Source organism: Poeciliopsis prolifica, unplaced genomic scaffold (assembly GCF_027474105.1).
Source record: "Poeciliopsis prolifica strain line A6 unplaced genomic scaffold, Auburn_PproV2 SCAFFOLD010, whole genome shotgun sequence".
Lineage (NCBI taxonomy): Eukaryota > Metazoa > Chordata > Actinopteri > Cyprinodontiformes > Poeciliidae > Poeciliopsis > Poeciliopsis prolifica.
The window spans coordinates 10,907,889-10,929,931 of NW_026562385.1; the positions used below are offsets into that span (position 1 = coordinate 10,907,889).

Genomic DNA, 22,043 nt, shown 5'->3' on the forward strand with positions numbered 1-22,043 from the left:
TCTGACACACAGTGCGGTGTTTGACAACATCAGGGCCATTTCAATGTGGTCCACGGGCGGGTGGGCGGGGCCGGCGGGGGGCCCCGGCTAAGGGGTGGGCGGGGTCAGGGCATGGTGTGATTTCGGAGGTGCACGCCCTCCACACGCAGGAGGCGGGGCTTTACTACAACATTTAACCCCTTCGGCGGTCTGGAGACATTGGGCTTCATTCATTGGAGGCGAAGCTCTGGGCATGTGATCCGAGGGCAGAGAGGCAGCTGGGAATCTGGACTGGATGGGAATGTGTTTGGGGTCAAGGAGAAAATGTTCAAGAAGAGAAAGATTTTTTTTCTTCTTCTCCTTATTTCCCCAAATTGATGACTTTGGTCAGTCCAACACAATGGCTCTGGATCTCTTTAAATCTACGTTAGAACAAGTAGGAAATCAACATATACACTGACTATGATATATTCTGATTATTTTTTTAACAGTTTCACGTCACACACACAAAGCACCGCAGACGTTGTTAAGGTTCGATGTTGTACAAAACACAAAGTGGAGTGTAGTTATTATTTTTTCTACATTTATTTTTGGTTCAAGCAGGACAATCCTTTTGCTGGAACTATTGATAATTCCGTGTTTTCAATTCATATTCTCACAGATTCTCAATTGGCTTTAAGTTTGGACTTTGACTGGACCGTTCCAACGCATTAATAGAGTGACATTTCTTGATCGGATTTTATTCAAGAGGTCCACGAATGTACAGTGTCACCTTCCTGAAATAATGCTCTACATGTAAATTTTTCCAAATGTGATTTTGGCAAGAATTGTCTTCCCAGGACAGTACAGGACAGGACTCTGTCCTGTCTTCTGACAGGACAGATAATCATTGTATTCAAACTGACTTAAAAGTTGAGTTTTCCGAGCTTAGAGTCATAAAAACAAAGAGAAAGTGTCCCCAGAGTTTGTAATTCAACTGGAGAAAAGTTGGTTTCTCAACAACATTGACCTCAAAATCCAATATGGTTGCCTTACGTACAAAACAGACAGTTTGCATCAAATCACATCTTTCATAGACCGTTCTGCATAATCATCTTGAGGAAATTGGTTGCTATACTTACTAAAAAATACAGACAAAATGTAAAAACAATGGTGAGCTAGTAGCTGTTAGCCTGTTTAGCTAATGCAATGGATTTTAAAATGACTGGAACTCGGTTTAAATTGGGCTCGAAATCCTCGCTCCTCCTCAAGGTGAGCAAACCGTAGACAGGCGGAGTCAGCAGATCCCATTGTTGGGCCTAACGGGTTCTTTAGAGGCTGCCGACCGTGAGCATCAAATCAGGTTCTGCCGGGTCGAAACGTGGGTTTCCTCTGGCTCTCCCAGGGCGGGAATTTGGGTTTTGCATAACCGTCAGTTGGGAAAAGCAAAACTGTGTTGCCGTTAACCCCGTAAGCAAAACCTCTTTGATTCAGTAGCTGTTTTTGCAGAGATTCATTGGAGAGCAACAGCTTGACCACTTCGTCAGAATGTAAATAATAATAAACAATAATTGTTTCACTGCAAAAACACAAAGTCTTACTAGGCATTTTAAGTCTAGTTTTTGGTGCAAATATCTTAGCAAACTTGAAATAAAGGAAAACTAACTTATAAGTACATTTTCAATGTATGAGTTTAAATAAATCATTTCCAATGGCAGATCATTTCACTTCTAATCCTGAAAAATTGTTAGAAGAGAAAATCTTCCAATGGAGCTAATAATCTTTAATCAATGTTAAGAAATTGACTTAAGCTCTTATGTCTTGCAGAAATAGTTACTTTTAAAAAAGGTTTTGTCTTATTTCAAGTGTACTAAGAATTACTTGGTAAGACTTTGAGTTTTTTGTAATGAATTGGGTTAGTGCACTTCTAGAAAAATAAGCCAAAAGTATCAGGCAATAAGTGAAAACAACACATCAAAAAACGACAACAAATAAATACATAATCCAAGGAGAATTGCAGACAGCGAAGGGGGGAAAGTACAAATCCATCACACGGAAGCGACGGCGGTATTGAAAGTGTCCGAGTTGGGGCGATGAACTGGAGTTCTGCTTGTGGAGTCGAGGGTCCTTTAACCAGGGCGAGACACTCTGCAGGCCCGGCTCTGTGTTTGCTCAAGTGCTGGAGGCAGAAGGAGAGAAGCGTGTGGGCGTGGGAGGGAAGGAAAAATTCCCAGCAAGATTTTTCTTACATTTTTTCAAAGTTGAGCCCGTCAGTTGAACTGCGGTGTCACTCAATGCAGTTATAACTATGGGATTTAAATTCATTCAGGGTTTTTAATGACATAATCCGACCATTTGGAGAGGAATGGCTTTAAGAATCAGGAAAGAATCAAACAAGTTGGAAATTATTATGAATTTTTCCTCCTTTCTTTCCCCCTCCACACACACGGTCAAAATTATGAGCTCTAAAAATAAATAGTGGTTCTCAAGAGGCCACACCCCAAACTGTCTGGTTTTTAAAAAAGAGACCATCATGAATCACGTTTAAACGTCTTCATATGCAACGGGACAGACTTCAGCTCACACCAACTGTAGTGAATCTGGTTAACGTGACGTTCAGATGATGCATCTCATTGCATGAAGGCATCATACGTGTAAAAAATTTTATATTCCACACAATAACGGCTTCGTTTCCATTACAAATGTGCACAAAACTTTGGCAATATTCTAATGTAAAAAAAAAAAGGTTTCCATTGAATAAGAAACAAAATTAAAATGAAATGTAAATAAGTTTGTTCACACGATGTCATTAAAAAAACATGGGAGCGTCATCTTTCTCCTGCAACTTCCTGTCGTCCTCTTCTTAGCGGTTTGTGCCAGTAGCAACTTCCGGTTGTTGATGGTGCAACCATTATGACGTGAAACGCGCTTCCAATAAGCCAATTTCAACCGCTGAGAGCTGGGGTTGCAAGACAGGAGTCCTCTGTCAACACAAAGTATCTGAGCCTGCTGTGAAAAGTGAACAACGACTGAGAAAAAGAGGAGGACGCTATTGCATGCTCTCGTGGGGCCCCCTGGTGGACAGATGGAGTCAATGCAGAAGTCGTGCTGTATGCATCAGAAACCAGGGCGAAGCTCAGAGTTCAGGCCTTTTCAGTCGTTGCTCCAGAACTATAGAGCAAAACGTTCCACTTTTCAAACTCAGAAATTTCAACCTTTTTTCCAGAAAAAATTCAAGTTTTTTTGTGGGACTTTTTTTTTTCTACCTTTTTTCACCGCACAAAAAGGCTTTTGCACATATTTGATATGTGACACAGCATTTTTACAATGTTGAAGGTAAACAGTGGCTTTGATGTGCTCCAAGATGGGAGCAAGAGACTGGAAAACACAAAATGCTGGCGCTTAAAGGTGCTACGTCCGGAGACGACAGAGTGACGCAGAACAACGACTGAACTGAGACGTGTTTATTGTACTTTATGGAATCCAGTGACAGTGACACGAGAAAAAGGTCCTGTCTCCCCCTCCCCCCTATTACCAAATGTGACCTGAGAGGGAGGAGGCGGCGGTGGGACGTACCGCGTTCCCGTCCTCGTCATTAAATTAAACACAGTGAAGACACATCCAGCATTTCCACAAACACGCATCCAAAAGGGACTTTGAGGAATGCAGTACACTCCGTCTTGACGAAGACGGCAAAAAAGAAAGATGTATGTCACTTTGAGTTGTAATTAAAAAAAAGAAGAATGACAAAAAAAAAAAAAAAAAAAAAAAGAATCAACAACAAAACCACAACCTGTCCATGATGACTCAGGCTCTGTCAGGGTGCCACTTACAGGAAAACAAAACAAAACAAAAAAAAAAAAAAAAAAAAAGAGAAGACACTACCATTCATTCTGGGACATGGTTTAAATATGAAATAGATGGTTCATAGCGTTCATATTTTTTTTTAATTAATAGTATACTTAAATGCTGACTGTGACACTAAAAATCAGCTCGTCTAGGTAAAACTAATCCTCTCCTCTGGGCGCCTCCCTGCTGCGTCTAGGGGAATATAAAGTCGAGCGAAGCGACGGGGTTCGCTTCAATCATCCTCACTGCCACTGGCCGAACGCTCCTGCAGAGGGAAACGAGACGTTTACTGCTTTCCGTACAAAACAAACTAAACACAGAGATTCATGTCAAACTATGAACAAGGCTCCTGACTTTTCCTCACATTCCTACAGTTTTCAGTCCCTTTTAAGATGGAAATATGACGACGTCCTGGAAGGAAGGAAGGAAGGAAGGAAGGAAGGAAGGAGGGAAGGAAAGGAAGGAAGAATGTCAAAGATTGAAGGACAGAAAGGAAGAAAAAATTAAAAGGCAAGACTTTCAGAACAAAAGGAAGAAAGAAAAAGAACGCAAGAGAAAAAAGACATAAGGAAAGAGAGAACAGAGGAAAAAGAAAGGAATAAGAAGGAAAGGCTGATACACAAAGAAAGAAAAGGGAAGAAGAAAAAAGAAAGAAACGATCAGAATGAATGAAGGACAGATGATAAGAAGGATTGAAGGATAAGAGAAAAAAGTGCAGAAAAATTAACGAAAAATGGGAGAAAAGAAGCAAAAACGGAAGGAGGAAAGAAAAAACACAGAGGAAGGAAGAGAAGGACATTAACTCTGGGAATAGTTTCCTGTCCTCCATTTTCTTTTCCCTCTCTTATCCAGAACGGGTTAACCCGGTCTCCAGCGCCCCCCTCACCTCCTCCTGCTCGTCCTCGCTGTCGTCGTCGCTGACAACAGGTTTGGCCCGGGAGCCGCGGCCTCTCCGCCTCTGACCTTTGCCCCCTCGGTCGCCCTTTTCCTTCCGGCTCAGCTTGATCTTCACCTTCACCGATCGAGCTGAGGGGGAGAAAACACGAAGACGTGAAGAAAACACTAATCGGTGCTTTACGCCTCTCTCTCTCTCTCTCTCATTCTCACATTCAGACTCGGAGCCTTCGTCCATCTCCTCCTCCTCCTCCTCGCTCTCCTCTCCCTCGCTCTCGTCGTCTTTCTCGATCTTCTGCCTCACGCTGGTGAAGACGGACTGGAGCACGATGGAGTCCTCGTAGATCTGGAAGAGTCGCCGTTGACGCGTTTAAGTCGGGGCGGGGAAACGAGTCGGACGGCTTTGCGACGGATCTCACCAGAGAGCCCTCCAGGTTGAAGGTCTGGGCGTTCTGACACAGCAGCATCACGTCCTTCTCCAGGTCGTTGAGGTTGCGGTACTTGTGACTGCGGATCCGCTCCTGAGAGCAGCAGGGAGGAGCGGAGAGAGCGGTGAATGGGAAGCGGAGCGGAGAGGAGGGAAACGCGAAGCCGTTTCTTGCCCACCTTGATCTTCTTGAAGTCCACCGCTTGCGGATCAGCTCGTAGTACTCCGGCAGCTCCTTACGAGACGGCAGCTGGATGAAGACCTCGCTCAGCTGGCGGCCATTACTGCAGGGAGAAAACCAGAGCTTCAGCCTAAAGAGTGGAAAACGACCGATCTGCGTCGGTCGGGTCCAAAACAGAGGAGCTAACATTAATGATTGTTCTTCTAGAGAAATCTGAAGACCTGAAACCTGAATAGCTGCAGATTGGAAACCGTCACAAAAACCTTGGTTTTGCGTCGCAATAAACTGTCCTGGACGATATCGCGATAAACGATAATATTGTTGATTTGAGACCATTTTCGGCTAATATATCGCACACTAACAAGAACAGATCAATAAACTTTAAATTGAATATTTAATGCTGGAACTGGAAGCCATTTTCAATAGAAATAAACAAAACAACAAATAAAATGAATCATAAAGTCTTTGTAAACAAAACTAGTCTAGCTGAGACCAAAGCACCAGATAATTTTTAGTGGAAAGAGACAGAAAAGAAGAAAAAGAAAGCAGAAATCAAGCAAATGGAAATTATCGTGCTTGTTTTAACTGTTCATGTCACTTTTTCAGCAGTTCTAGTTCTGAGCTCCAAACACTTGCACGTGAGCGGCGCTAACAACCATGAGGCTTCCTCTGACTTGGTAGCGTTCCGCCCGTCTTACCCGTCCTTGTACTTGACGACGGCGTCGACGATCTTCTTCATCTTTTTGGTGAGCGACGGCGGGTTGGGGGAGAGCTTCTCCGCCGGCGGCCGACCGCGTTTCTTGGCCTTCTTCCCGTTGTCGTCCCTGTCCCGGCCGCGGTGGCTGGAGCTGGGCATGGCCGGGCTGCCGTCGTGGTCGCGCTCCCTCTTGCGTTTCCTGGTGGTCTTTTTGTGCCGCACCTCCTCCTCTATGTCCTCCAGGTTTCCTTCTTCTATGGCCTAAAGGAGGAGGAGAGCGGCGAGTCAGAAGGTCGTCTCCAAAGCCGGTTTAAACCCTCGCAGGTTTCCCCCCGCTCTGTCCCACCTTGAGCCACTGCTTCTCGGTCAGCGAGTCGCTGTAGTCCACTTCCTTGCGCTGACGGGAGCCGCGGCCGAACATCTTCTCCTCCTCCTCCTCGCAGGTCAGCCTCTCCACCTCGGCGTCGTCCTTCAAGATCCAGCCCGGCATGTCGTCCTCCTCCATCAGGCGCGGCTTCCTCTTGGGGTTGCGGGCGTCCTCGCGGCGCCTGTCCAGGTCCATTCGCTGCAAGCCAAACGGAACAGATGAGAATCCAACTCCGCAAATACCAGCGAACGAATTCGGGAAACGGAAACGAAAAATAGAAACTAAACTTACCATAAAAAGCTCAAACTCTTCTTCACTTCTTGCAATCATTTGATTGACGGTCTCATCGTCTGGCACCTCGTCCTCCTCCTGCAAGGAAAAGGATTTTGCTTTCATTTCTTGCAACAAAAAAAAAAAGTTAGCATGGGTATATTAGCAGCTAGCTCGCTGTGTTTAGGTTCACCGTGAGTGATGATGACTCAGTTGTTACTCCCTGTGTGTCAAATCCAACACACATGATTGACATAGAAAAAAAACAAAGTAGCAAATTTAAGGCCAACTTATATATTTTGAAATGGATTTAAGAGATTTTAAGGCCTTAATTTTCACTCCATAAATGTAAGGCTTTTTAAAGCTTCAACTTCAGATGAAGCCTGTCGCAATAAGCAATGTATCCATTAATTGCTTGATAAATTAAATGTAAGCTCACATCATAATACATTTTCAATTAAAATGTTGCTTACAGAGACGTTATAATCCATTTTATTTATGATTTCAGATCCATTTGGTTCGTATTTTCATTTTATTTATTGATTTTAGATTTCTAAAATATCTTACAATTTAAGAATTAAGTGTTGTTCACAAAGTTAAACCTTTTTGAGTGCAAACATTCATGATTAAGCCATAGCCACAATATTATTGTTTATCGCAATAACTGCTGGGACAATTTGTCCTCTGGCAAAATTTGTTATTGCGTCAGGCTTGCTTTGGGTAGATACGTGAATTTCAGATTTTTTAAGCCTTTTTAAAGATGACCTGTAAGACCTCACAGTAAGACCGGTCCCTGACCTCGTCCTGCTCCTCGTGCTCCAGGATGGCCTGCAGGAAGGCCCGCCGCTCGTAGCCGGAGGACTTCTGGTCGAACATGCCGGCTTGGATGACCTTCTGGTCCACGTTCAGCTTGTACTTGGCCGCCGCCAGGATCTTCTCCTCCACGCTGTTGACGGTGCAGAGGCGGAGCACGCGCACCTCGTTTTGCTGCCCGATGCGGTGCGCTCTGTCTTGAGCCTGAAGATCCTGTGACGAAAGTGCAAAGAACAACATCGGTTCAGATACGAGAAAAAAAACTTCAAGTCGAAACAAGAGAGATTTAAAATGGAGCCTTGGATTAGCATTGTTAGCTAACAACCGATTGTGTCGTCCTGGTCTCTGCTGCCTGAATATTGAGCTGTTAGCATGTCATGAGATTGTTAACAAGAGGCCTTATTATTATTATTATTATCATTACACTAGACCTGTGTAACTTGATCAATTCCACAATAGTTTTAGTTTTTTTTCTTCAAAGTGTACATTTTTCATCTGTGAGTATCAATATATTGAATCCTACTTTGAGTTTTATGTCAAATCCACATGAATTAAATGACAGCCTTCACACATGACATTTTTACCCAGTTGCACGTGTGCGTTAAAAATAACATGAAACAATCAGTTACAGTTAATTATATAATGAAATGGTTAAATTACATTATCTAATATAAGTGAATAAGACAAAAAAGTATCATTTTCTGCATAGCCATATACACAAAGCCAAACAACTAACATTTAAACAAAGCAAATGTATAACATTTATTACACCAGTATTACGCCATCAGTTCAATTAATTCAATAAAAGTCTATGGATCAGTCACAAAATGTCACCGAAATCCCTCTGTCCCTCTAAAATCTCATATCATTTGCTGAATCCCGTGATATAAATTGTATTGTGAGCAGAATATTATACCATGTAGTCCAGCGGTTATTACGGTTAGAGCAGAATGACTGGTTCAGAGCGCTTCCTGTGCTTCACCTGGTGAGGGTTCCAGTCGCTGTCGAAGATGATGACGGTGTCGGCAGACTGCAGGTTCAGCCCCAGGCCTCCTGCCCTGGTGCTCAGCAAGAACACAAAGTACTCTGAGGCCGGGTCGTTGAAGGTTTTCAGCAGCATGCCGCGGTCTTCTGCTTTGGTGGTTCCTTAGGGGTCGGAAACAAAACCATGTTGGAGAAGAAAAAAATACATCCGAATTCCAACAAGGGGCTGATGAGGGAACATCGTTCTGAACATTTCAGCTATTTCTCATATTGTTTTATCACTTTATTCTTTTTTTCCCCCAATTTTGTTTCATCTAATAATTTTCACACTAATCCAGGTCAAGATCGCAGAGAAAAGTGGTTTCACTCCACATTATATTTGTTTTATTTATTACATTTTATTCGAGTAAATCTAAAGATAATACGGTTAATTTACTAGAGTAATTAAAGCTAAAGATAATCCCACATGCACACCATTAAAAAGTGACATATTTAGTTCAGATTTTCATTTTATTTTAAAGAACTTTAATCCAGAAATTTTGGCTTACTGAAAAGTATTTGCTATACAGCATATCCAACCAATACTAGGTCAGGGCTCCGTTTGAATGAATTAATAATAATGAAAATAAAATGATTAATAATAATGCTTTACTTTGTTCAAGCATAGCGCAGAACAAAAATAAAAAACATTGCATTAATGTGGTGTAGCACTTCTTGGATGTTATGAATTCTCACCTTAGTTTTCTGCCACATATTTTTTTCCTTCCACTCAACTTTCTATCATTTCACTGGATGCAGAACTTTAACCAGCAATGACCTTTCCGTTTCCCAATTATCATGTATTTCATGACATAACCTACATTTAGTTTTAAAATAACAATGACCTTAATTCAAATTAATAGTTAGTGAATAGGTGTCTTAGGAACTGAATTTTGGTTTTCAATGCCTGTAAAGTCTGTTCACTCAAATTAGTGTTCAAACTGTATTTATCTGTATTTAATAAATCTTTGTATTATGATATTTTTGTTGTTGATCGAATTCCTAGAAACAAATACAAACCTTTTGATGTTACAGGTTTATTTTTGCACATAAAGTTACTCTTTTCGTCTTCTATTTTGTATTTTTTTTTTGTTTACCATCCAAACGCAGGTATTTGAAATTGCGGTAGGCGAAGTAGTCCTCCATGATGGTCATGAGCGACGTCATCTGGCAGAAAAGCAGCACTTTGTGTTTGGTGGCTCTCAGCTTGGGCAGGATGCGATCCAGCAGCTCGAACTTTCCTGAGGCGCGGTACAGATCAGGGCTGACAAAGAAATAAATTTAAAAAAAACAGTCAGTCGTCATGTATACAAACACATTCATGCACGAGGAATCAGAGTTTCGTTGTAAAATACCCAGTCACGATTCCTCCGGAAAAGCCAAGATGCTCGGAAAAGGACTCCTACGAAAAAAATGTAAACTTTAGTTTTCCAGATACGTTTGCAGAGCGTTTGCGTTTGTTTGTGCAGCTTCGTGCCTCAATGTGCTGGAACATGTAGGGGTGGTTGCAAATCTTCCTCAGCTGCATGATGGTGTTCATCAGGGTCTTTGTCCCGCCTTTACCCTAAAAACATTAAAAAAAAAACAGAAATGAAACCTGTAGTTTGCTAAATATCTTCTTAAAGACAAAAAAAAAAAAAAAAAAAAAGAATAATTTTTATTCTATTTCAAACATTTTCTAGTTCCAACACTTAAAACAATAAATGATCTAATAATGTTTTAAAAAGTGTCAATTCACTATTGTTTGATATTAGTTATTACTGTTATTGATTACGTCTTGTGGTAGACTTCAGCAAAATAAACTAAAATAGAAAAATGTTATGTTTTGAAAATGCTCTCACACCTGACTTGTCTGAGAGCAAAATAATGAAATGTTGTGTAACGCAAAAATAACCTTTATTTCAAGTGAACAGATCAGTATCTGATTGAGCAATTAAGAAAAATTCAAACATAAAATAAAAAATTCTCACCATGTTTTCTGACATTTAGAAAATGGAAATAATCTTAAGAACATTTTAGATTTTAGTCTGATTTAACAATGAGAAAAAAAATTATCAGGTGTATGAAAAGATCTGCTTTCCACTGTAACACTTTTACAAATTTAGGCTTTAAATTGGACTTTATTACAAAATTGTGCAGTTTGAATATGAAGCACTTCCAAGAACTTTATGCAGAACCAACTAGAATTGTAGCATTTTTAAGGATTTCATGTTCAAACCTTGGATTATTATTATTTTTTTTTACAAAACGATGGCGTTACCTTCTTGTCTTTTTCCGAGCCATCGGTCAGCAGAACGCCTTTGGCCTGCATGTGGCGGTACAGAACTCTCTGCAGAGCCGACATGTCGCACTTGATCACGTACTCCACCTGCGGCGACCGATGAGGGGAGATTAAAAAAAACAAAACACATGTTACAACATTAAACAAATAAGTTTTCTATGCGTTTTCATGTTTCTATGGTCACCTTCTCTGGCAGCTGGGCCTCCACCTCTTTCTTAAGCCGGCGCAGCAGGAACGGGCGGAGCACCTTGTGCAGACGTCGGATGATCAGGATGGTCTCCTCTTCGTTCAGGTCCACCTTTGTGGTCAAATGACATTTATTGGTGCTGGATTAGCTTTATGACGCTCTGCTAATCTGGAACAAACGTCCAAAACGCAGAGTTCCTTTAAATCAAAGCTAAAAACCGAAAGCTTAAAGTTTCCTGAATGGAACATTGATCAACAAATTTGATATGTGTGTTTGCTTGGTTCTCGTCTTAGGTCCACCCTTGTACATTTGATTTTTTTGGTAGGATGAATTACAGAACTTTTGGTTTTTGTTACGATAAGATTTCACCAACACACAGATCTCCTCTTAAGTTAAAGTAGTTTATTCAGAAAATGTGTTGCATGTGTTGAGGTTGTGTATCTTAAGATGTTGTGTTAATGCGAGGTCAGTTTCAAGCTGGGTGATTAATTGATCCTCATCCTGAATGGGTTAGCATTTATGCTAAATGAATGTAATAACTATTGCATAGAGACTAAAAAACATTCAAATTTGATGTTTCTTCACGTATTTTCTAGAATAGTCAGTAGGTTTTCAAAGGGGCCCCCTAACTGAGGCTAATGCCGTCGGGGGGGCACGGCGTGTTAAAAGTCGATAAGCCTGACCGACCTTTTCCCCGGTCATGGCGAACGGAGCGTTGAACCACTGCTCGAAGGTGCTGCAGCTCTTGAAGATGGTGGGCAGCAGGAAGTTGAGCAGGGCCCAGAGCTCGGGCAGCTTGTTCTGCAGCGGCGTCCCCGTCAGCAGGAGGCGCCGTGGCGCCAGGTAGTGCGTGTTCAGGACCTGCGTGAGCTTGCAGTGGTGGTTCTTCATGCGGTGGCCTTCGTCCACGATCATGTACTTCCAGCGGATCTGCGGGGGAACGATGATTTGCGACTTTTAGATTTCAACGTTATGAATCTGTACAAAGTGCTGCAAGTGTGAAGATCCACATTTATTGACTCTGGACTCAAAGTCATTGTTATAAAAATTAAAAAAAAAAAATCAGTTTAAAGGGTACAATTTACTTTTTTTCCTCTTTTTTTTCAGGACTTCACAGTTGGAGTTTAGGTATTAATCATCCAGTCTTCCAATAACACAATTATCAGTTATTATTTTCTGTTTTTCAATTATTTTCAGTTTTCCTGTCAACTTTAAACATTTTTTAATTCAATAACAGCGAGCCGTTGGATGGCGGGCCTGGCGCTCCCAGAAAAATGAGCTTAGCAAGTTTTCTGGGAGAAACCAGCATTTTAAGGATTTTATTTTTGATACATGAATTTAAGACTTTTGAAGGCTCTTTGAGGACGCGACATGCTCTAATGGCTTTAGGAGGGACAGGTTAGCTAATCACAGTTGGGTTTGTTTTCTCCAACTACTTCACAGAACCTGACGACCATCGAACATACAACCAGAGCTACAACAGTGATTTAGGTCATGTTCATGTGACCTAATCAAAGTACAGACCTAAGTTTAATTGAGGTCTGTATTATTAATTTATGTTTACAGGCGGTCTCCAACCAATCAGATTGAGCTCCGGCTACTTTACCTAGTAAAATGGACAAAACCATCAGCTTGCGGACAAACTAGTAGAGAAACAAACTAACAGACTTTCAGCCAGTGCTGCTTCTCCATGCTATTAGAAACTGGATACAAACACAATCCACACTTTTTAAATGCTTGTCGGTAGAAAAAAAAACCCAAAAACAAACTAGAAACCCAAATACTGCCTTGCGTTATCCTACTGAACAACTTTGCAGGATGGTGTAAAGAAACAGATTGCCGTTACCTTGGCTAAGACCTGCTTGTCCTTGATGATGTACTCATACGTGGTGAGCAGCACGTTGAACTTCCCGCTCCGCAGGATGGGAACAAACGAGCGGCGAGCCTGTGGGGAGCCCTGGAGGAGACCGGAACGCGATCAGGAAACAGAACCAGAACCGTTGGCGAGGCGGAGGAAACGGTAACCGAGCAACAATGTACCTTGTAGGAGACTTTCACCACTGACGGAGCCCATTTGTCAAACTCGTACACCCAGTTCGATAAAGTCCTGAAACAGAGGAGATTGCTTTCTGTTGGGAAGAGTCACCTGGACAGTCGTCGCCGGTGAAACGTGAATCTGGTCACGCCGAGACTCACGAGAGCGGTACGATGATGAGGAAGGGCCCGTTGATGCGCTTGAGCTCCATGAGGTACGTGATGAGGGCGATGGTCTGGATGGTCTTGCCCAGGCCCATCTCGTCGGCCAGGATGCCGTTCAGGTTGTTGTTGTAAAGCGACACCAGCCACTCCAGACCTTTAATCTGACGGTCGGCACAGTTAGCCCCGCCCAACCTTCTTAAATCAGCCGCGTCGCGGTCGGCAGCAGACGCTTTACCTGGTACTGCTTGAGCGTCCCGTTGACCATCAGAGAGGACTGCTTATCCACTTTCTCGGTGACGGCGTGCGCCACGGCGTAGTACGACTGCAGGCCTCGGTTGAAGCTGGCGCTGCCGTATTCATCGTCGACGTCCTGCTTGGCGTGCCTGGGAGAGAAAACAGCAACTCGGGTGAAAAGCGAGTCGCCGACGCCTGAAAATGCGCCGGAGGAGGCGGAGCTAAGAGTTGGCAGTTACTCGATGATGTGCTGGACGTCAACTTCCGAAACGTCTTCGCTGTCGGGGTCTGGAATCTTCTTCTTCTCCTCGGTTGGAGCTGTCGTGGGCTGAGGCTGGTCCTCTGCGTCGTCCTGGCAACAAGTTTTTTTTTTGTTTGTTTTCAAAGTGAGCGCCAGAAGCGAACGCCTTTCACTGCGTTATATTTGGAGGGAAACGGTACGTACCTCATCTTCCTCCTCTTCGTCTTCTGAACCGCTGTCCTCGCTGTCAGAACGCGGTGCCACTTCGTAGCTGCAGGGAACGCGCAACGTTCCGTTATTAAAGCGAACGCAAAAGCAAACCGATGTGATAAGAACCGATGAGCCGATCAATCAGCTAATATTTTCTCAGCTGGTCACTAAAACAAGCCTCAATAGGACTTGTGCTTAGTAAGCACAGATCATAATCCTGCACTTATTTTATCTACTGGTGTTTTTACATGTGAGGACATAAAACTGAAATGAGATATAATCAAAAAGTTTGTTATTGTTTTTTTTTTTTAAAGCAAGTGCGTCATGATAATTACCCAGGGTTCATTTCCAACCAGGCTTCCAATTGGCCAGCCTTGGGTGCGTCGACGCCTGTCAGGATCTTTCCACTGTCCACATGGATGACCTTCACCGGCAGGTCGCTCATCTGACTGGTTTCGTCTAGAGGCTGGTAGAAGAGAGAAGAACAATCAAAACGCTGAGCTGGTACTGGAGACGGTGGCCCAGTGGGAGCAAACAAAGATTTTCCTCTAAGCTCACCTCTCCATCAGGTCCCATAGCAGGCGCACCGCCTTCAACGGCATCTGGCTTCTTAAAACAAACACAGAATCATTGTGAGAAACACCATCACAACCTCAAAGTTCAGACATTGTCTGAGGCGAGGTAAACCTTCTTTTTCTTCTTCTTCTTCTTCTCCTTGAGAGCTTGTGCTGCCTTGTGGGCGCGCACCAACTCTGTGAGGTTGGCCACGTATTCATCGGTCTGCTGCAGCAGATAGGCCAGGCGTTTATCTTTCTTCTGGTCGATGAGCTTCCGGTAGCCCTCCTCATCCTCAGCCTTGGGGAATGTTCAGAGTGAGCTCAACTTGGACTTACTGGACCATTTTGTGTTTGGATAAAGAAAGAAAGTCTCACCATCAGCCGCCGCATTCGCTCCTTTTCGATGCGCTCGTTCTCTTTCTTCTGCTCACGCTCGGTGTTGGCGTGATAGGTGGCCACAGCCTTGGTGGCCTTCTGGATCTTGGCTGTGATGGAGCGGTGGTATTCTTTAAAGTCCTTGGCATGCTGCAGGATGCTGTTGAGGTATTCCTGTCAGGAGAAACCAATTCTATGGTTCATAAAGACTCATCATAGTCGCCGTCAGACTTAAAATCCCAGCGTTTTCAGATGTTTTTGATAGCTAGCTAGCCACATCCACTAGCCATAAACATAGCTAGTATTCTAGCCATATATTTAGCTAGTATGCTAACAAGATAGTTAGCTTGTATGCTCATCCAGATACATAGTTAGTTTGTATGCTAACCCGTTGGACAGTTAGTATGCTACCCAAATAGTTAGCTAGTATGCTGACCAGATACATAGATGGCTAATATGCTAGCCAGATGCCAGCTACTTAACCAGATAGATAAATACGTAGTCACAAGGTATGCAGATAAGTAGCAACCATGATATCTGGACAAATGGCTAACCAGATAGACTGCTAGCTAGGCAAGTAAATAGCTAGCCAGCTAGATCAATATATATGACAAGCTAGCCAGCTGATAGATCAGATGAATGGATAGCTGTCTAGAACTTGACTTTAAATTCTGTCATTTGTTCAGACTTTATATAAAGCCTAAACCTTTTTAAATTGTTTTCCGTTTGTCATTCTTTAATCACCCTCTCATCCACCTTCTTTGTCGCTGTGCATATAAACATCCACCAGCTCCAGCATTAATTAATGAAAGCTTCTCTACCTGGTGTTTCTGGCGACGTTTTCGCTCTTGTTCGATCTTCTGCTGTTTCTCCAGCTTCTCTGTGATCCGGGCTTCTCGTAGAGACTGACGCTTGCTCCGCTTGTACGCTTTGGCGTTCAGGGCAGTTTCCAAAGCTGTGTCCCGACGCATGCAAGCCACCACCTCTTGACGCAGCTGTAGGCAAAAAAATATAAAAACTAAGTAACTTGCTAGAAACTAATCATGACGATAAAGCCAGTATGGTGAGGGTGTACCTGTCTCTGGAATGTCAGCAGCCTCAGAGCCTTGAGCTCGATGGTGGCCTTTGTCCTCAGATCACCAGCAAGTGAGCCAGGCAGATGCTCCAGCTCCTGGATGCGGTGAACAATACGAGCTTGTAGCCTGAAATAAAGAAGCACCGGTTAATTTCTTTCATTTTCTGTCCAACAATGAAGGCCCAAACTTTCTATAAAAGAATCTAAACTTAAGATGTTTAGAACCCTCCATGATTTGGACAATAATCCTGGACAATCCTAGATTTACTAAACTTTATTTTGTCTCTTAGAAGTGTACTTCCTGTTCTTTCTTGTTCTGCATATTCCTGCTGTGCAGATGTTGTCACCTTCTCTACAGCGACACCTTGTGTTCAGTGTGAGTTGCAGGTGTCTTTAGCTCCTTACTTTTTGTTCAAAGACTCGAGAACAACTTTATTCATAAACTTTTGCCCAAATCTGTTCAAACAAAATTACATTTTCAATACAAGCAAAGTGTTTCTCTGCTTTGTTCTGTGGTGAATTCTGTTGCTGTGCGTCGTTCTTAGAACGCCTCAAACATGACAACAACCTCCATGACAAGCAGTCATACAACATTACTAGCATGCCGATGCAGAAGTGTAATCTGTTTGCTTAGATGATCCAGTTCGCTTCTAATATAAATATCCAACGATAAAAGAAATGCTTTTTTCCCCATTATTTTTTCAAACAACTTTTATGCATTTTTTACATTTTAAATATGTATTTATTTTCACTGCAGTTCTTTTTTCCTCTTCATTTGTTTTTATATATTTTTTGTTTTTATTATTTTTTTCACCTGTTCTTTTTTCTTATTTTTAAACAAATATTTTTTTTCCATTTGCATTCTTGTATTTGTTCGGGTTCTTCTACTTAGTTTTATTTACTTTCGGCAGAAAGTAAATAATTCCATCTATCCATAAATCTATTCCATTTATTTTTTTGTATACATTTTTTTAAATTAAATTTTCCATTACGTTTTATCTAGATTTCATTTTAACAAATAATTGTAATCATTTTATATATTTTTTTTCATTCATTTCTTATTTTCACTGGTGTTTTCTTTCCATTCTATAAATTTTTTCCTCCTTAATTTTGTTTATTCATTTAATATTTTCGCTGCCGTTCATTCTTGTGTCTTTACGCTGCAGTTCTTACAGAAAACATAGCTAAAATTGGAATCAACAAGCCAAAGCTGGGAGCCACAGCCATGAGGACGATATGGAGTTGTGCCGCTCCGTATCGGCCCCTCCGCCCTCCTCACCTGTACTCTCTCTCCTGGAGGATCTCCACCGGGTCCAGCCCGTGGGGCTTCTGGATAGGGGTGATGCGGTTCTGCTTCTGGTGCAGCATCATGGGAGGGAGCTGCGCAGGTTGCCCCGGCGACTGCGTCTGCGGGGGCATCACAGGGGAGGCAGCTGGAGGCACGGACGGCGGGGCGGGGGAGGGTCTGCCGGTGGGCTGGGGGGAAATCAACTTCTGGGGAGGATTGGATGGGGCGGCGGCGTTCACCATTGGTCCTGGAAAGGAAGAATTCATTTTTATTTAAGCGCATGAAATGAATCGTGATCCGTTTTAGATTGTAAACGGGACATTATTGTAGTTATTTTTCACGTTTTTGTGTCCAGTTTCTTTTTTTAAATCTTCACTTTTGACTATTTTTTTCTAACTGAACGTAGATCCCTGAGAAGCATCGTCCTGCTTTGTCACAGAAATGGAGAGGAATAAATAAATAATAGAAATATTCAAGCATTTGGGGCTATGAGCGGGTTTACCTTCAGGCCATGATTTGGGTGGTCCGTTGGCAGGCTGGCCTTGCATAGCAGGAGGAACTCCTGCGGGTCCGGGTGGCGCCATGTTGGGACCTACCATCCCTAAAATAAGAAAAAGAAAAATTACAATATTTACCTTCATTTTTATAGGCGATCAGTAAGGATGCACCGATCCACTTTTTTCACTTTCGATAGCAATGACTGCGCTTTAGCTTTGGACGATACCAACTTGATACAGAAAATGATCTGAATTCACTTAAAGGTACAGAGTTACAAATGTATTTGCTAACTCTGCACCAGTACGTCACATTTAAATAAAACCTTCAAAAGCTTGAAGGTCAAACAAGTAAAAACAACTTTCATTTGTTCGGTCAGTGCAGTTAGGAGTAAAACAACCAGTGTAAAGTAAATATTTACTTTTACAAAAACAACCGCAACAAACTTTTTTTCAAATGGTTCACAGAATGCAATGGAGAATTTATTCATGCGGGAAGAAAGCATAATGTCAATCAGACCACAAAGCATAGAATTAGACGAACTAGATCTGCCCTTTTGGATTTGACACTTTGTATCACCAGGTATCTGTGAAAATAACATTATATTATTTTCAATATCAGGACCAATACAGATTCTGATATCGGATCGGTGCGCCTCCAATAATATATCTAAAAGTAATTTCAGACATATTTGGGTTCAAAGCTTACTTGTTACAAAATAAATACCATACCTTGTGTTGGTCTTCCTTCACTCACCATGAGGTCTGTTGTAGTTGGTCTGAGCTGGTCCCGGTCCCGGCCCTGCAGGTGGGCCGCCCCCAGGCCCGGCGGAGGGCGGCATGTTAGGCATGGGGGGCGGCTGCTGCTGCATCCCAGGCATGGGCCTCTTGCCCTGCACAGCCAGCTGCAGGTGCTCTGGGATCGGGTGATTGCGCGCCAGCATCTTGTAAGCCATGATCTGGGCCCTGAGTTGGTGCAGCTGGTTCTGGTTGAAAGGAGTGGGTCCGCCCGCTGCGCCCGGACCGACCCCCGGACCCGGCGGCCCACCGGGACCCGGGGGCCCGGCCCGGTTGGGTTGGCCCATGCTCTGAGCTGGGTCCCCGCTGCCCTCCATGGGACCGGCCCCGGGGCCGGAGGGGGGGCCGTTGGCCGGGACGGGACTGGGCGCGTGCTCCGAGCCGCCCAATGGAGAGGGGTATCCTAGCAACAGCGACAAGGCAGGGGAGAGGCTTGAATGAGATGTCACAGAAGAAAAAAGGAGGAACTTTCGCTTTTGAATTTATTTGAGTTACAAAAACATTTAGTTTCCCCTTTGGGACAAATAAAATATTTTTGAGTTGAATTTTATATTTTAAAAGAACAAGGTAAGTAATCAGGTCCGAACTTTAAAACATCTAAAACTTGAAACTGTTAAATTTTGTTTCTTTCCTCTTCAGTGTGGAAGTTCAAAAGAAAGGGACAGGAGTTACCCTGGGAATGTTGGTCCATTGGGCTGGGGGGCGGTCCCATGCCGCTGTGTCCGCCAGGCCTCATGCCCATACCCTTCATCTGACCATAGCGAGGGTCATCAGGCATGACCTTATCGTGCATGGGGTCCAATGGCTGTTCCAGATATTCAGACATAAAGATGGAAATTATCAACTGAGAATTTGAATATCTATCACATGAACATTATTGATGACATAGAAGTGTGTTTTAAAAAAAAAACAAGGAAAAGAAAAAAACTGTTAAAAACAAACAAAAATAAATAAATCTTTGTACTTTGTGCATCTGGTGCATGTTGTCCTGAGGATATCCTGAGGGTCCCTGTGGGGGATGAGGGTGGCCAGAGCCGGGCGGCCCCGGGCTGGGCCCCATCATGTTGTGGGCCGAGCCTGGCGAGGGCCCGGGGCTGGGGCCCATCATGCCTCCTGGAGATGGTCCCGGGCCCGGGGAGGGACCGGGCCGCGGCGTCCCTCCCATCGGTGGGTCGGGGGTCGACATCTCTCAAGAGGAGCTGGAAACGCGCAGCGGAAATTTGCACCCCTAAAAAGGAAGATAAGATTAGAGCAAGTGAAAACAAAGACAGTTTATCGAGATTATTAATATAGTGGAGTGTAAAAATAACACCAGTAAGGCATCCATCTTGTTTCTTATCACGTATTTTCTGGGCACATGCTGCCAGTTTACAAGGATGATCAAGTAGCAGTTAGTGTAAAAATGCTATATCAAATAGGACTTGAAATAAATTTTACTTTGTAATTTGACACTTTAAATTGGGCCGCTGTCTTTTTAAGAAGCTCCTATTCTTTATGAAACTTCATATTCAGAAAGTCATCTCAGCATCAAACCTCTATTCACCCTTTAACAATGTTTTTAATAGCATTTCACCGAGGAGTGTCTCCTATAATGAGTTCAGCAGATGTGCAGTTCCTTCCGGTGTTTGCTAATTGCAGCTGGCTAGTCTGAAGGAGCTCAATCCACTCTGGTATTAGGTGATGGGGAGATTCAAGAATTTCTCAAACATGCATGAAAGACTTAAGGAAACACTTCAGGTATGTTTTTGACAAGGGAATAACAACATAGCATGTTGTAAAGCTAAAAAAGGTCAATTTCACATGACACTAACCCCTTTAAGATACAAGACGTTTCTTCAAAATTCTAACAATCTCTGTTGCGGTTCAGCAATTCTTGAAGAATAAACAGAAATTTTCTCTCTGAATCTATGGTCGGTATTTCTGCAGGTTCTGAATACAAAGATTGTTGGGATGGAAACAGGCAGGTCTAAAGATGGATTTTTAAATCATACAAAGAGGGAATGAAATCTGCAGACGGCTCTATTTCCCCCCACACTTCTCCACACCTGGAAAAAGCTGTCAAAAACACATCCATCTTCTCAGGATCCCTGTTACCAACAGGCTGATTCTTTCCTACTCAAAAGTTTCTCCAGACATCGATCTTAGAGCACTTTGTGCCAAATAAGTATTTTTTTCAGCACACTCCTCAAGAATGATGCACACATCTGTAACACTTAGCACTAGATTTATTGCTAACATAAATGGAGATGGTTTATGTTTCATAGTTTCTAAACTTCTCCATATCTGTGAACTTGACAGGTGGACGGTTGCCCGGGCAACGTAGCTGAAGCTACAAGTTTTCAGGGTTTGAAGGAGAATGTGGCAGAAGTTTTTTTAGACGTCCCTTTGTGCAACACAACAATAGGCGAACAAACTAAGGGGTCATTATTTTACTCAAATAAGCTACAAACCGACGAGTTTAATAAATAAAGTCGAGAAAATCCCCCTCCGTACTGCTGTTTCTGTGTTTACAGGGACGAGTCGGTGCCTGTTTTCACCCATTTAAACTGTTTCAGACGTTGCTAATGTTAGCTAGGCCTAGCCGGCTTTACCCGATAAGGTTACAATGACACTATTTAAACCCTTTGTCTGAACCTCAGCACCGACTAAATGTTCAACCGGCTTATTTATACCGACGGTACACCTACTTCAGTCAAAATAAGCCTTTAAATAGCACAGAAGCTACAAAAATGCCGCCCGACTCAGAGCTATTCACCAAAAAAAAAAAACTCTGAAGCAACAACATCGACTGCTAACATGCTAACGAGCTAGTTCGGCTAGCCTTCCCCGGCCATGCTGTACCAGGTGGAAAAAAAAGTAAGAAAAACGACGTTTTTTTATTTTTTGGTGATATATTTGATGCGATGCGGCGACACGTGAAAAGTTGGAGCATCACTCATTTTGGGAGCTGATTGATCCAACGCGCCTCCCGTACTCTTGGCTCCGTTCTTCTCAACCAGTTTTCATTCATTGCGCTTCTGCCGCGCCACTGTAATGTCGGTCGGGCTTTTTCTCTCTAGAAAACCCCCCTCACTAAAGCTAAAGTGAATCCACACAAAAGCACTGAAACAGAGCTAAAAGTGTCCTCGTACAGAGAGAAAGACTTAAAGCACTTACTCGAGAGTTTGAATGTTGATGTTTGGGCTCTGACCGGTGGCAGTGTCTTCTGGTTTTTCCCCCTAACCAGAAACAAAGAGCGACCTACCCGGTTGGTTTTTTTCCTACAACCTTCCTCCCCCCCTCCGGTCTCGGTCTCTCTGAGCTTCGCAGTGCGACTCAACAGCGCCCCCTGCCGCGCATCGCCATGCCCTGCGTTTACGTGCACGAAAGAACGAGAAGCCCGTGCGAGGGGGACCGGGGGGAAGGGAACCCGATTACACACCAATAGGATTTAATCTCACACATTTCTATAAAACACTAGTTTATTGTGTAATGAACTAATTCGAGCAGGAAATTAAAACAAAGGGCCCTTTAGTTTGCAACAGCAAAACGAAATCTCTCACCATTACTCGGTTGATGATAATAAAAATTCTAATAGCTTTTCTTCATTTGGCTAAATCAGTCTTCAAATAATAATTTTTCTTTT

General features: G+C 43.0%; 1 protein-coding gene across 1 annotated transcript; it reads right to left on the reverse strand.

Annotated features, from left to right (window-relative positions):
* Positions 1 to 3,407: 3,407 nt before the first annotated feature.
* On the reverse strand, positions 3,408 to 21,684 carry smarca4a (SWI/SNF related, matrix associated, actin dependent regulator of chromatin, subfamily a, member 4a). Its single transcript, XM_055035561.1, is given in 36 exon segments — positions 3,408 to 4,072; positions 4,694 to 4,833; positions 4,915 to 5,047; positions 5,121 to 5,222; positions 5,308 to 5,330; positions 5,333 to 5,412; positions 6,008 to 6,267; positions 6,353 to 6,571; positions 6,665 to 6,742; positions 6,837 to 6,866; positions 7,442 to 7,669; positions 8,439 to 8,602; positions 9,577 to 9,743; positions 9,835 to 9,881; positions 9,957 to 10,043; positions 10,740 to 10,847; positions 10,945 to 11,058; positions 11,635 to 11,877; positions 12,794 to 12,904; positions 12,988 to 13,054; positions 13,144 to 13,307; positions 13,382 to 13,529; positions 13,620 to 13,732; positions 13,826 to 13,892; positions 14,167 to 14,297; positions 14,390 to 14,440; positions 14,519 to 14,686; positions 14,764 to 14,937; positions 15,585 to 15,758; positions 15,839 to 15,965; positions 17,118 to 17,373; positions 17,629 to 17,727; positions 18,378 to 18,821; positions 19,091 to 19,223; positions 19,383 to 19,646; positions 21,575 to 21,684. Coding segments are annotated over 35 exon segments (4,905 nt in total). The 5' UTR covers positions 19,605 to 19,646; positions 21,575 to 21,684; the 3' UTR covers positions 3,408 to 4,039.
* Between the last annotated feature and the right edge of the window lie 359 nt (positions 21,685 to 22,043).